Source organism: Helicoverpa zea, chromosome 8, assembly GCF_022581195.2.
Source record: "Helicoverpa zea isolate HzStark_Cry1AcR chromosome 8, ilHelZeax1.1, whole genome shotgun sequence".
Taxonomy (NCBI): Eukaryota; Metazoa; Arthropoda; class Insecta; order Lepidoptera; family Noctuidae; genus Helicoverpa; species Helicoverpa zea.
The window spans coordinates 13,034,893-13,051,099 of NC_061459.1; the positions used below are offsets into that span (position 1 = coordinate 13,034,893).

General features: G+C 39.1%; 2 protein-coding genes across 2 annotated transcripts in view; one reads left to right on the forward strand and one right to left on the reverse strand.

Moving 5' to 3' along the window:
- Positions 1-13,463, reverse strand: part of LOC124632510 (phospholipid-transporting ATPase VD) — a 50,225-nt gene extending 36,762 nt beyond the window's left edge. Inside the window, exon 1 of the mRNA XM_047167370.1 lies at positions 12,264-13,463. Within this exon, the coding sequence (XP_047023326.1) occupies positions 12,264-13,075 (812 nt within the window). The 5' untranslated portion in view covers positions 13,076-13,463. The remainder of the gene's footprint in view (positions 1-12,263) is intronic.
- Positions 13,464-14,284: 821 nt separating this feature from the next.
- Positions 14,285-16,164, forward strand: LOC124632313 (rab GDP dissociation inhibitor alpha). Its single transcript, XM_047167099.1, has one exon. The coding sequence runs from the start codon at positions 14,397-14,399 to the stop codon at positions 15,726-15,728; it is 1,332 nt and encodes a 443-aa protein (XP_047023055.1). The 5' UTR covers positions 14,285-14,396; the 3' UTR covers positions 15,729-16,164.
- Positions 16,165-16,207: the final 43 nt, after the last annotated feature.

Below are 16,207 nucleotides of genomic sequence, written 5' to 3' on the forward strand. Positions count from 1 at the left end.
TAAACCTATTTATATTAAGTATCGAATATTAACACTACCATCTATTTATATCCTGGAAATATGTAAATTTGTAAGAAATAATATAAACTTTTTCACAACCCGCGGAAATAAACACAACAATCGTCCAGTCAGACACAAAAACATGTTAATGCTTCCCTCTTCACACATGACACTTCACACCAATAGCCCTTATGTAATGTCTATCAAAATATACAATAAATTACCAGAATCTTTAAAAAATGAAACAAGCCAAAATAAATTCATACGCGCACTCAAAAACATCCTTACTAACAAAGCCTACTACTCAATAAACGAATACATGAACGATAACAATATTGTCTACACACAACACAGTACATAACACATCACACTTTCCGATCTTGCAGTATTTTGTTGTTTAGTATTTTTAGTGAATACCTGTTATTTAATTGTTTATAGCCTATAGTTTTATAGTTTAGTTGTCTAATCTTATGCTTGTTCCTACACAATTTTTTTTATGTTTATAAGGTCAATTGTTGGATTTTTATACATATTTTGTTTCTCTCTATAGATTTATTCATTATTATGTTAGTTGTAAGTTTAATTTTAATTTTATTTTGCTGTGCCCTACAGGGTCCACAATTGTACCTAGCTCTAAGCCATATTGTTACACCTATTTTATACATTGTGGAATGCAAATAAATAATATGAATATGAATATGAATATGAATATGAATAGTTTCACTTACTCATGGTAAGGCTGACCACACATTAGGCGTGAGCGATCCTCGGGCGTGTGAGTAGTGCGGGCGTCGCGAGCGCGCTGCGTGAACGTCGCGTTTTGCTGCCCTGCGGCATGTGTGAAGAGTGCAAGCGACGCGCTCGCGGCGAGCACGCGGCGCTCGAGTTGCGTTCTTACCCCTTCGCCTGCTATCCCCGCCGCCCGCTAAACGCCTTAACAGTTAAACGTCAAGGAGAGCGGCGCGTGCGCGCCGCGAGCGCGCTGCAAATGCCGCAGGGCAGCAAAACGCGACGCTCACGCAACGCGCTCGCGACGCACGCGCGGCGCCCGCGCTACTCACACGCCCGAGGATCGCGCACGCCTAATGTGGGGGAGGCCTAAGCCGGGACTCCACCGAAATGTTTGCATTAGTTCACGAATAGGCAAAATGTACGTATCTGTGAGAGTCCACTTCATGTGTTCGTACTTGAAACCTGTAGTTTTGCCAAGATTTTCAGAATGTACGCTCGCAATTTGTCATTTCTTGGTGGAGCCAGCAAATCAAAAGAAACATAAGTGTTGTGTACTGTGCGTCACTACCGCACACCGGGAAAATTTCGCTCTTGCGGAGGACGTTTATATACCATATTTTGTGTCACACGTAAACAGGACGACAGTAAGTATCCACCGAAACACTTTCAAAGATCTGATGAACGAACAAATCAGACCTGACTTGGTCACCTGGGACCAATCAGAGCTCTATGAAGCAATAATACGCTTTGGCTCCTACTGTTATTGTGGTTTCTGAAAATTTATTCACCTCATTCAACGATGAATGTAATTCTGATCAATTCTGATGGTACTATTAAGAACACTTGCTTAGCGCAGAAGCTAACGTTGGCAGGTCAACTCTTTTGACTTCTCGAATAGGATACCATTGGTTTTTGTGCAATGCACACCTGCAATGCATTCTGGATTAGGATAGGATATAGGTGGATAGGATTTGCAACAGAGAACAATTCTGTCTTTGTGATTAAATGATATCAAACGTAGTTTTATATAAAAGGTGTTTTTTTAGACTTGGCTCGGGTCTTACTGAGACTGTTCGTAATCGTGAACAGTGTATTTGCGATCAGAAGTTGAAAGTAAGCATGTCTCTGGTATGCGGCGCGTAATTTGTACGTTTTCAGACGCATAAAGCATTTTACGTGTGTATGGTATTAAATAGAGTATGAGGGCGCGGGTTCGATCCCAGGTCAGGCAAGTACCAATGCAACTTTTCTAAGTTTGTAAGTACTATCTAAGTATATCTTAGACACCAATGACTGTGTTTCGGATGGCACGTTAAACTGTAGGTCCCGGCTGTCATTGAACATCCTTGACAGTCGTTACGGGTAGTCAGAAGCCAGTAAGTCTGACACCAGTCTAACTAAGGGGTATCGGGTTGCCCGGGTAACTGGGTTGAGGAGGTCAGATAGGCAGTCGCTTCTTGTAAAGCACTGGTACTCAGCTGAATCCGGTTAAGACTGGAAGCCGACCCCAACATAGTTGGGAAAAGGCTCGGAGGATGATGATGGTATTAAATAGAGAGAGCTCCCATTTCTTATCTGCACTTTGTATCTGGGCTTGTTTTTAAAGCTACAGAATCCTACATTACCTTCCTCACGCTTAGCAGCGCTTGCGAGAGATAGATCCTCATTTCTTCTAGGATTAAGTTTACATATTTTGCATCAGAAAAAATAATTAAGGTCTACTTAATACTACTCACTCAAAGTACTTTGTTTTAAGGCCACCACATTAGTGGAAGATAAGCTAAACTATGTTTATGAAAAAATCCTGATATGAACTCCATCTGTAACTTTAAATGATAATTAATTGTTCCACTAAAGTCATCATTTTTGACATAATGTTCAAAAAATTATTTAGATGGCACCGTTTTAAATTTGGCCGAGAACTATTAATTTTCCTTTCATCAAGGTAATAATTATAGTTGGATTTTGATGTGGCACGGCAAACTGACAAACACTATTGAAATGTCTATCGAAAAATTACACTTCGTGTTAAAATATGGTGAATTACGGAAAATACACAACTCCATCTGTTGAAATAATAATCCTCTATAAAGAATGTATGGTAATATTGTCATTTACCACCTCGCTCCTTTGACAAATTGATGATGTATTTTATTTACCACAGATGGAGCTACTTTAACCTTGGCTAAACAAAATTTTCATTTTTTTTTTCTTCCGATGTTACTTATAAAGGTGTGATTTTCGGTGTAAAGATTAATAATAGGCCGATCAACTAATATAAGTACAACATTCAAATGTACAGTTATGACAAATAGATTGCGTGTCGTAATATTTTACATCTTGAATTCACAAAATTAATCATATCTTTTGATAGAGTGAATCGATTTCGATGAAACAAAAACTAAGTAATACCCCAAGTTACGTAGAATTTTTGTATATAAGCATTGTCTGCATTTAATTCGTAGATTTTACGTGAATCCCGAACAAACAAACAGATAAACAGACAAACAGACAAACAGACAAAAATGACAAAAATGATGGAAATGGGTTCTGTTAGTTATCCTTTAACATGCTGGCTATTTTTTTTGTCAATTTCTTCAATGTACAAAAATTACTTTTCTACAGATTTATTATATGTATAGACTACGACATGAAAAAGCTAAACATTGTCATTGAACTCATAAAAACAATTTTAACTCAATTATACCCAAGTATTCTTGGAAAACACCACGTATTTCCAACAAAACGTATTCACTGTAACCTTTTAACCAAAACCTTAACTTTTAGTGTAATAATGCCGCTGGAACACGCACAAGCACATATTTATGCCGAGGACTTTGGGAAAGACATTGTATGCTAGACCTTGACCAATGACCCAGTTACTGGGTAGCGTGTCCAGAGACACCTACCTACCTACGCCCTCATAACACATTCATTCGGTACGTAATCAATGTCCCTCACTAATGACCACTTGGAGAATTTTACCAACAGGAATCGCCATTCACATGCCTTCGAGAATGAAGAAGGAAGAAGAAGAGCGAGAAATGATCAAATAACTTTATGTTTGACGTTAGTTGTGATAGAGTTATAGAGATCTGTGCTTATTGCAGCTCCGGTTGGTCAACTGCTCTAAGAACGGCCATTCACGGAGTCCCACTTATTCAAATGTATCATAAAATATGTAGTCATCATAGTAGTTTGCCACTAATGTTACTGTGAGCATAAATCGTTCTTTTATCGATCATTATCTATTCATTCCACTGAAGTAATTGAAAGATCTAATAAACAATTTATGTTTGCTAGTAAATAGTTTATGAGTGGGTTTATTGTTTGAATTACCGAGAGTAATGTACCCGTTTGAGGGGACTTTCCAATACCTCTATGTGAGACAACATATCATGTTTAAGAAGACTTAAGCTGCAATACGAGTTTTTAATTAAAGAGTTATTGCAATTTCAGACATTTTGACTTATGTAATCAGATCATATCCGTAACTTTAACGAACAATCCTATTTCCTTGATCTAAGGAACAATCATTATTATTCGTGTTAACTAAAATTTTACGTCAGGGGAAAAACTGTACTCCAAGTAATTATTTTCACTTGTAAGTACAGCGTATTGGGGAAAATACGTAATTAGCTAAATTATTTAACACATTTATGTTAAGTAGGTACTATATCATTTCTTGATATATTTACCTTCTAAGCATTCCGTACGTTTAATTAATTCAGACCTTACAGGTATTCAGAAGCCAGAAAGTCTGACAACCAATCTTACCAAGGGGTAAGTAAGGTGGAGTTGCCCGGGTAACTGGGTTGAGGAGGTCAGATAGGAAGTCGCTCCATGTAAAACACCGGTGCTCAGCTGCATCCAGTTACACTGGAAGCCGACCCCAACATAGTCGGGTAAAGCCTACGCAGACGATGATGATGATGAATTAAATTCAGGCGATATTGCTTATTCCTAATACTATTCGAAGAAAATATAACGAGAATCAGTCTTGCTAGCTAGGGAATCTGTCAAATACGTTGTCAGACATAGGTATTACGTACATATTTAGAGAATGTTTCAACATTTCGCACTAAGGCAGTTTACAAAAAAGCATTCCCTCAGTGATGTAATGCGCACACGCTGCTAGATTACACCACACATTGCTCAGTCGTTCACACCACACTTACCAGACTATGAATAACTATTCTAAATCTAGTGCAAAAATCTATACACTTCGAAAATATCTAGAAATAGAATCATAGCAAAATACATAACAAGTATACTCTTATGTTGATTCCACAATCGGCTCAAGAGATTATAGATTGAAAGAAGTTTTTAATGGATATGGCGATGTCTCAGAAGCAACAAGAGATATCGCCTTTAAAGTGAAATAACCCAACATTAAAACGGCAACTAAACTATTTCACACTCAAGTGCTCATTTATTTTTATTAAAAATATCCATTAACCATGGAACGATTAACTCAATTTAATGTACAAACAACCGATGCAACGAGAAAAGAGAATTAATTAGCGTGACTTAATTAACTAGTAGCCATTAATAATATCGAAGGTTTTCCAGTCACGGCTCACCGTTGCCTAGTTGCAACAATTCAATTTCTTGATGACTCCGTGCGTAATAGAAATCGCGTTAATAGAAATCGCGCATATAGAACATAAAAATAAAATTCAGTGTCAGTTTGTAAAGGATCCGAAATTATTTTGGCAGTACATTAGATCTAAAAGGAAAACACTTAGTAAGCAGAGTATCATAAAAGAAGGTCAACATCTGTCAGATGATGAGTGTGCAAGGCAGTTTGCAGAATTTTTTGAGTCTGTGTACAGCAAGGAACCACCCAAATTAGACGCGTGCGCTGCGCTGGCGGAGGCCGGCGCAACCAGTGCACGGGTACACATTGAGACACTCAGTCTCGCAGAAGTCCAGCAGGCGCTTAGGAGTCTCAAGCCAAAATGTTCGTCTGGCCCGGACGGTATACCAGCGTTCCTGTTTCGAGACTGTGGGAGAGTTCTGGCGGAGCCATTACATCACATTTTCAATGCATGTTTAGAACAAGCAACGTTCCCTCATAGGTGGAAGATCACGCGCGTTGTTCCAGTTCCTAAAGGAAAACCAACTTCAGATACCTGTAATTATAGACCGGTCGCTGTACTCGCCACACCTGCTAAAGTACTAGAGTCGGCTATTCAGCGCTCCGTTCAGGAACAAATGCGTGCGCGTCTGTCGGATGCGCAACATGGATTCAGGCCAGGACGCAGCACTGCTACAAACCTTATTAACTTTATGATACAGGTGGTGCCGGCAGTGGACTCGGGGATACAGGTGGATGCTGCGTACTTTGATTTTAAAAAGGCGTTCGATACGGTGGATAATGACATCTTGTTAAGAAAGCTCGCGAAGGTTGGATGTACACTACCTCTACTAAAGTTCTTCGCCAGCTATATGAAAGATCGTCAGCAATACGTCGACTACAATGGCTGTGTATCTCAACCGTATTACACGAGATCGGGCGTGAGCCAGGGCAGCAATGTAGGGCCTCTAGAGTTTATTATAATGATAAACGACTTGCCAGAAGTTGTCAGACATGGATCTTGTTTATTGTTCGCGGATGACCTGAAATTGCTGCTCGAGGTTCGGGATCACGCGGATTGTGAACGACTGCAGGATGATATCAACAGAGTGGTCGAATGGAGCAATGACAACAAACTGCATTTTAATGTTGCTAAATGTTTGGTGATGTCGTTCACTCGCTCGCGGACTCCTTTGAGTTATCAATACAAGGTTGAGGATGTGCCGATGCAACGGGTGTCTCAGGTACGAGACTTAGGGGTAGTCTTCTCTCAGGAACTAACCTTCCGTGAGCATATCAATAAGATATGTAAGAAGGCATACAGAAACCTGGGTTTCGTACTCAGGCAGTCGCAGGGGTTCACCAACCTAACGGCACTTAAGGTATTATATGACGCATTAGTCAGAAGTCACCTCGAACATAGTGCATTTATCTGGGCTCCTCATGAGGCAAAATATAGCGGTATGTTGGAACGCATCCAAAATAAATTTACCAGACACTTGTACTACAAGCTGTATGGAGTATATCCATTGTTTCCATTGATGTACCCTACACTATTCGTTTTGGGTATGGTAGGGTATAACACTTTAAGGGTGCGACGGGAGTTTTCACTCGTAGCGTATGTGGTGAAGCTGTTACGTGGCATGGCGCATAACCCGGGGGTGCTGCGGCACCTGCAGCTATGCGTGCCCGACCGGTACGTGTGGAGGCGGCGACGCCCACCCCTGCTCGCTGTGCCTGCTGCCAGGACCAACCTAATGGCAAGAACTCCCCTCACTAGAGCCATACGTGTGGTCAATCATATTCATGAGAGGGTTGATGTATTGTGGTGTGACTTGAGTGAATTCGCTAAAGTTGCATTATATATATTAAGTTACTTAGATTAAGAATTAAGTCTGAAAACTATTTTTATAAGGTGTACATTTAGGATTTCGTTTGTAAGGCCATTCTGTCGCATTGGATCATAGATCTGTAATGATAGTTTTTAGGTAAGATTAAATAAATAAATAAATAAATAAAAGTAATGGCGGACTCTGTGTACTAAACAATTATTTGCGTGTCAACAATAATTAAGCCAGACTATTGTTATCGACATGGACTAGGTGTGAAAGTAGAATGAGTAACTAACTGTGTTATCTGTCATTGCCTTTAAATATTAAAGGCCACCTATTAAAGTGTCATTATATGTTGTGTATTGTGATCAATCTTTGTCTGTCTATGATCCAAAACAGTACTTTTAAAACTTTGATTTCTAAGATACATAACATTTAGGTGAAACCTTTATCTAATCTTGTCTAGTTCGATGATCGAATAGTGTCTATGCTAGTGCTTATAGTTCGGCCATTCAGAGAATGCGTTCCTGACACGTCGCGATTGAACTGACGACGTAACTTTGCAATGGCGTTGCAGTTACGATAAAAATATTTTTGCTGGTTGTTTACCGTTTTAACAATTGAGGAGCATTAAAACAACATTATTATATCAATAATCAATGAATGTTATTACGTCGTCAGTTCAATCGCGACGTGTCAGGAACGCATTCTCTGAATGGCCGAACTATAGTAATATGATTGTCTGGTGGATATCTGCTCAAGATACCGATCTCAAGATAGATAATCTTTAAACAGCGACTCTTTGAAATGGACATTAAAAATTAACGCTTCATTTATTGACCTTAACATAATGTAGCAACATGTCCAACCAGGAAGCGTTTACCAAAAAAAGAAAGAAAATAAACATATATGAATCACAATGGCAGCGGCCTTGAGTCTGTCAGTCAAGCAATCACGACGGAATCAATCGAAATTACAGCTAACGAGGTGCGCGTGAAAGCTGCCTCGAACTTCGACGAATGTTTGTACACTTGCATGAAATATTTGACGACTCATCGATTAGTAAGTAAAAAAATTGTTCCGTACAATATAGAGTGCGCTGAATTTGTCTATGTCACTGGCGTAAGGGGGTCAAGCTCATCTGATCATTTGTCTTTCAGCACGACTAGTGTTGAGACTTGGTAATGATAACCTACAGCTTTTATAATACTTTTTAACTCTTGCGTAAATAGTAATTTAATCAAATTAACTGTTCAGATAAAACAGTGGGCGGTAAAGTTAATCTCTGAATTCATTTACATGATAAGTTATTTATTTAAAATGCATCCCACACGGATCTTGTTTCTTTATTATAAGTAGGTAGCGGTTAATTCCAAAAGCATATTAAAAAATCTATTAGTCGCAGTTGACATTCAATAAAAGTTATCACGGTAATTGTATTCCGCTTACGTTCATTATGCCTTTTACTTAGCTTCGAAGGTAATTACTGATTTCTAAAGGACCATTAGAACTTTAGAAGTAACCGAAGTTTCTTTTGTAGGATCTTCAGTAACGTTTCCAAAAGCCAGTGAAGCCAAAGTATTAGGGAGAAAAGCAATAAACTGTCTAATGGAATAAATAAATGAGCAATACTTCACGGACAAACGTGTTCAGTTTCCATCATACGCTTCTAATATTAATGGGTAATTTATTGGCCGTGTGGCCGAACCGCCTCGCCACTTGGTGTGGCAAACATCATAAGAAATTCAATGTTCAAGTGAAATGAATTACTTATGTGCCAAGAACCAAGGTACACCATGGAACTGCGTTCAAATACGAAACAAAGGTCGTACAATCCACCTTATATTTATGTCCGGATATTTCGATAAAATATAGGTATATAGGGTACTATGAACCCGGAATCTAATCAAAATGTGTGCTTTGAGTAATGGAATGCTAAAACCATCACGTAGCTAAATAACTAATTAACAGATATGTTCAAGAAACACCAAAAATGCCAACAAAGCTAATAGAACGTGCCTACACGAATTGAATAATAAACAGTTACTTTGATTAAAAGTTCACGTTAGTACTATTCGAAATATCAAAGCTCTGGTTCCCAAATGTCAGGAATGCATAGATTCTTGAAATCTTGCCTTAGCAGTAATTTGCTGCTTTGAGTATTTTTGGTTCAAATATTGGTTGTAGACAGATGAAATTAATTGGATATTTGATAACATACTTTGGCACGCATTAAACAAATAATGCACAAGAGGCATGTAAACTACGCTTCATCGACTCCAAAACACATCAACGGATCCTTTTATCTTAATGATTCAAAGATGATTCATAATTTGAGCCCATTCTAAAAGTATTAAGAGCATTTTAGACTTGCACAGGGTTCAAACAAGGGAGATGTAGGTTGCAATGGAAGTTACCCTTGGAACTTCACCTTTGCCCTTTCGAAGCTTCGTGATGCTGTGTGCTGAAACGCTCGATATCTAAGAGCGAAGTCACAGAGTAAAAGTATTTAACCATTTGAGAATGAAAATAAATTGTTGAATTCAAAATTATTTGAACAGAAGTTTGGAATGGCGTTTTTCCCTGTTACAGATCAGAAATGTAGCTTGGTCAGTTGTCAGATACGAGGGACCGCTATTGTTAGCGATTGTGCACGTTGCAGCGCTGGTTAAACCGGAAATATTCCTACTGATAGATGACGTTATCGAACATGTTTTTCTACATAGCTCTGAACAGTATTGTGAGGATAAGATGGCTTATTGGTTTAGGGTTCCTTCTCGAACCTATTTTTATATCGCGGGGATATCCAAGACGTTACAATAAATAGCAAATAAACACAATTGGTCGTGATGTACTTGAGTAGCGGGTACTGACGACATCTAACAATAGATTTATCAGGAAAATGATTGCAAGTTGAATGATTTAACTGTTTCAATTAACTGTAATAATAATTTGATTTAGTCCTGCATGACTCACTGGCATAGTTGGTAAACAAAAGTACAGGATGCTAACTCAAATATAGGTCAATACGGAGATTTTATTACAATATTAGCTTTTTCCCATGGATTCGCCTGCCTGCTGTGTAAACAGGTAAAATAGGACCTATTTAAAAAGATATAAATTAGAGATTCTCAATTCTAACTCAATTCCTAGGATAAAAACAGTTTACATAAACCTCCTTCCGTGGAAGCAGTAAGTATATGAAAGGAGCGTCGATTAGGAACGGTTTTCAGCGATAAAGACCGATAATGCTGCGTCCATGATTTCCTAGAAGAAGCCTTCTAAGCGTAGTGTGACTCGAAGACAATTATTGCTTAGTAAACACCACGCGTCTTCCCACACAAGTCATAAAAATCGACCAGTGAAAGTCGACGCGTGATATTTAACACTATGATATTTTATACAGATATCATTCATAGTTAAAATACCTTTTTAGGTACAGTTGGTTTATCAGATTTTACAAAAGTTTCTGTGTTATCGAATATCGATAAGGTTCACCTTTCCAATGTATCGTAGAGGGAAATCGATTTTATTGTTTCATGACGTTCAAAGGAATCTCAACCCTAGAGTTAGATTAAATAAATGTCGGACTGTACAGTTAGTAAACAATGCTTAAAAAAAACTTGTTCGTGATTGACGTAGCAAAGGAACCAAATTCCGGATGCTCCTCTTTTTTTGCGCTGTGAATGCGAAATAAGGACCTACTTACGTCATATAAACGTTTTTATTGTTTACATTCTAAAGTGTTTTAAGCAAAGAAATCTAAATGAATATTATAAAGCTGGGTTTGTTGGTTTGCTTGTACGCGCGAATGTCAGGAACCACTCGCCAAGCCGCTAGCGGAAGCTAGTTTGGGATATTGACTAACATGACTAGATAGATATTTTGTGAATTAGAATGATTATTTGGCACAATTGGTGCAAGAAAGTACTAAATGACCATGGTTTTCTTTGAACATCTATACTAATATTATAAAGCTGAAGAGTTTGTTTGTTCTCTCTCTCATCATCTCAGGAACTACTGGTCCGATTTGAAAAATTCTTTCAGTGTTAGATAGCCCATTTATCGAGGAAGGCTATAGGCTACTTTTTATCCGGGTTCGTGCAGAGGTTTCCACGGGATGCGGGTGAAACCGCTGGCAGAAGCTAGTATTCTATACAAAATTACTTATTACAAAAGCATATCTTCCCAGTAGTGTCTTATTTTCATACATCGCAATGGCAAAACAAAAATGTGTTAACATAATCTGCAATAGCATTTTTCACAATAGATTACTTAACTCAGTCCATACTTGTAATATGAACATGGCTGAAATAATTAGCACATTTAAAATAAGTTAAAATTAATAATGTTCTATTTAATGGCTTAGCATCGTTAAACGTGTCACACATATGGTAGTTTAAAAGCAGTAATTGTTAATGATTTATTTTATAGTTGTCCTTAACGACTTTGTGATTTTGCAGTAACAAAGAATGTTTTTATTTGACAATGTCCTTGCCATTCTGCAAATAAAACTATGTAGGTATAATCATGTTATATTGTGTGCAACTTGATAAGTGTGCTTTTTGTTTTTAAATAAATGATTTGAATACGTAATAAAAAACTTGACTTAAATATGAAATGAGTTTTGATTACTGCTTTATGTTGACTAACTTTTTATAAAAAGGTGTTATAATTTTTTATACATAGAATTACAACAACATAATACTCTTTGCCTTTTAGAAAATATGCCTACTTACCACATTAGCATAGGAAGAGAAACTAAATTCAATTCGTAACCATTAGCATCATAATCATCATCATGCAGCATCATGTTTCATAATTGGCATGAAGAGAATGGAAACTGTGTTCTTAATTCACACAATCATCATGAATTTGTCATCATTTTACATCACATATTATATATGTTTGCATATTAGTTTTTGTTGGTTTATGGTAATTTTGTTGATTGTTGTTAGTTTATAGGAAACACACCTTTTGTGTTAAATGTTTTAGCAACCAATTTTAAATAGATAAGTACTTGAGTTTTTGCAACACAAATTGTTGCTTCATCTCCAGAAGAATACCTACCTGAAAAACATTTACTAACAGACCAGAATAAAATAGAATGGACTACTCACTTTTTGAAGACTCTGCAGAATGAGTTGTTTATTCTTTTATCTGAATTGTGTCGTCTGCGATCTTCAAATAAGTCTTTAATGGCTGTCACACCAAGCACAAACAACACGGGCAGCATTGCAACCTCTTTACCGAATGCGCTGATTGCCGGCACCCAGTTCAACAACACTATGAATATAAAGTACACATTGGCAATCCTGTGGAATTGTTCAAATAAGTTCTTAGGTAGAAATGACAGTAAAGTATATTTTGTAGTCCTAATTTTATTGTCGCATCTCTTCCCGTTAGGGTGTTCTTTGGGTGGTGTTTTATCAGGCACCAGGTGGTTGGGAGTGACAACGAGGTGTCTATTATCAACAGCGGGCTGCTGCCGCCTCAGCAGCCAGAAGGCGGCTCTCCGCCAGGGGCTGACGACGGAGGTGCGTCGGATGGTGTAGATGGAGTCGGAGCGCGAGGCCTGGCGCGAGTGGATGCGCACGGAGCCGAGGCGCGGCGCGGCGCTGGGCACGGGCGGGTCGCGGTGCCCCGGCGGCAGGATGAAGTCCGTGCGACTGCCGGCGCGGCTGTGCCCGGGGCCCGTGCTGGGCCGCCCGCCCTCGCCGATCTGCCCGTGCGACAAGGCGCGCTGGTGGCCGCGCATCGCTGACTTGAGCGATGGCCGTGGCGCTGTGGGATTCCCCGCCAGCATAGGAGTACCGCCATGGCTTACAGACCTCGAATGACCTTTCGCTTTCGGAAACAGGTAAGTCTGCTCCGGCGCTCCGGGTAAGCATGGCACAGTAGAAGGTGTCTCTCCACTGCCTTCTGTTGACATTTTTATTCATTTGAACGGTGATGACCCCACTTTTACCTTTCATTTAAAACTGTTGTGTCGCCACACTGTGTTTAGATGTAATTGATAAAAATGATTCAGAGAGAATTTGCCATATGAAATCAAACATATGGTAGGAACTTAGGAAGTCATCCGTTCACAGATTCACACATCACTAACTCAATTATTTTCATTAACCACTAGACGAAGGAGTGAGTTTTTTAATGGGTCGTGTATACATATTCTTAAAACTTGAAGAAACTATTTAACCACCACAGAGCAATGATACACAACAGAGTACGAAACTTTAAAACAAGCAAAAAAGACGAGACATGTAACTGACTAAACTCAATGACTGACTGTCCATTTGACAGCGGTCTCCAAATATGACAATCAACATGTCACTTGTGCTCGTTTGCTTTGTTGGTGGGTCTATAGCAGAGACAATTTTGTTTAGTATTGCCAACTTTTAGGATTTAAGTTTTATTTTATTCTATCGATATATGAGCAACACTATTTAACATTTTATAACGGAACGGAGCGTTTGACGTCACTTAATTTTCCTTTTTATGTACTTTAAATATACTTCCTTCCCCTACATACTCCCTTTTGTAAAGGATTATGGGGGTACCTACCCCTTACGTGCAACCCCCAACTACATTATACACGCAGATTTAAAAAGTTTGTATGGGAATTCATAGGAGCAGGTACATGAGGGAGTTCTTAGGAGAGTACAACAGGGTGTACATTATAGAGTATATAGGGGTAGCTACTATACGCTACCAGCTACACCCTATATTCCTACTATACACTATATATTCCTGTATAAACTATGTTCACAGTTTTGTAGTCGCCCTGCACATGCTCCCTTTTGCATATCTTCATATACCGTATATGATATACGCCCCTTTTGTACTCTCCCAATATACTCTCCCTTAGGTAGTACCTTTCTACAGTCTAGCAAGTCTCGCGATATGTATAATTTGAAATAAAGGAATGTGTAGAACGTAGGTTCTTCTTGTCCCCTATTTTGTTTAAGGCTTCCTATTGGAACTTCTTAGGAATCAAATATAGCCTGGAACCATAAAGGCTGGACTTGTGAACATTGAAAAGTTTTCACAATCAATGAATGTTGCCGATCAGAAAAAGACATGAAAATTTTACCAAATTATCGATAGTTTGTCTATGTGCCTATACAGCGCTAATTCAACTCATCACACGTCGTCGTCATCGAAGTTGTCCGCCATATTCTTTCGGACATTTTGACGTTTACCTCCCGGTTTGCATTTTCCTATTAGAAAAATCAACCCTTTTATCTTTCAACATGGATGAAGAATACGACGCGATAGTTCTGGGAACGGGTTTGAAGGAGTGCATCCTCAGTGGAATGCTCTCCGTGTCCGGAAAGAAGGTATTGCACATTGATCGTAATAAGTACTACGGTGGTGAATCTGCGTCAATTACCCCGTTAGAAGAATTGTTCGCAAAGTTCAACGCACCGGCTCCCGACGAAACATACGGCCGAGGTCGCGACTGGAATGTCGATTTGATTCCTAAGTTGCTTATGGCCAATGGGCTTCTTGTAAAGCTTCTCATCCACACGGGTGTGACTCGGTATTTGGAATTCAAGTCTGTGGAGGGCAGCTATGTCTACAAAGGCGGAAAGATTTCAAAAGTGCCCGTCGATCAAAAGGAGGCGCTGGCGTCGGATCTCATGGGGATGTTCGAGAAGAGGCGCTTCCGAAATTTCCTTATTTACGTTCAAGATTTCCAGGAAGATGATGCTAAGACCTGGAAAGACTTTGACCCCAGTACGGCCAACATGCAGTCGCTTTATGATAAGTTCGGCCTCGACAAGAACACCCAAGACTTCACTGGGCACGCTCTGGCCCTCTACCTCAATGATAACTACCTCCAGCAACCAGCTATACAAACCATCCGTCGTATTAAACTGTACTCCGACTCGCTGGCGAGATATGGCAAATCTCCCTACTTGTACCCCATGTATGGATTAGGTGAGCTGCCCCAAGGCTTTGCTCGTCTCTCTGCTATCTACGGAGGCACCTACATGCTGGACAAACCTATAGATGAAATAGTTCTTGGAGAAGGTGGAAAGGTGGTGGGTGTCCGATCAGGCAATGAGATTGCCAAGTGCAAGCAAGTTTACTGTGACCCCAGCTATGTCCCTGACCGTGTCCGCAAGAAGGCTCAGGTGATCCGTTGCATTTGTTTATTGGATCATCCTATTCCCAACACAAAGGATGCTTTGTCCACCCAAATCATCATTCCCCAGAAGCAAGTAGGAAGGCATTCTGATATCTACATATCAGTTGTGTCGTACACACACCAAGTTGCTGCTAAAGGATGGTTCATTGCCATGGTGTCTACTACTGTTGAGACCAATGACCCTGAGACTGAGATCAAGCCAGGCCTAGACCTGCTCGGCCCCATCAGACAGAAGTTTGTGTCTGTCACAGACTACTATGAGCCTCTTGATGATGGCACTCAAAGCCAAATCTTTATATCTGAGTCTTATGATGCTACCACACACTTTGAGACTACCTGCTTAGATGTGATTAAAATTTACAAGTATGGCACAGGTGAAGACTTTGACTTCTCCAAGGTGAAAGTGGAGCTCGGGGAGGAGGAACAGTGAACTATGTTATAATATCATGTTTATGTACATTGCTTGTTAATTTTATATTTGTTTAAGAACTGTTCTGGCAACAATAACAATACTCTAGGGATTTTGGGTTAACAATATTAAGAGCTTAGATGTATCGGCAGTAGATCAAGTATTAATGTATGTACAACGCTCCCAGTGGTTCCGAAACGGATTTTATGCATTTGATTGCCAAAAATAAAATATTATTTAAAGGAATTTATACTTTATTTAAAGCTGCTTTTTAAGTATACAAAGCTATTATATGATCTGCACAAGTGGTAGGTTATTTGTACCAGATGTTATGCATTCCAATTTGGTCATTGTTTCATTCTGTAACCATATCATACTTGTAACGAGTCAAAATTTATGAATGCTCATTATACCTATATGTTGTGTAAGATCATGAATAAAAGTTATAATTATGAGAGGTGTTTTATTTATAACAAACATGTTCATATCAACAAATAACA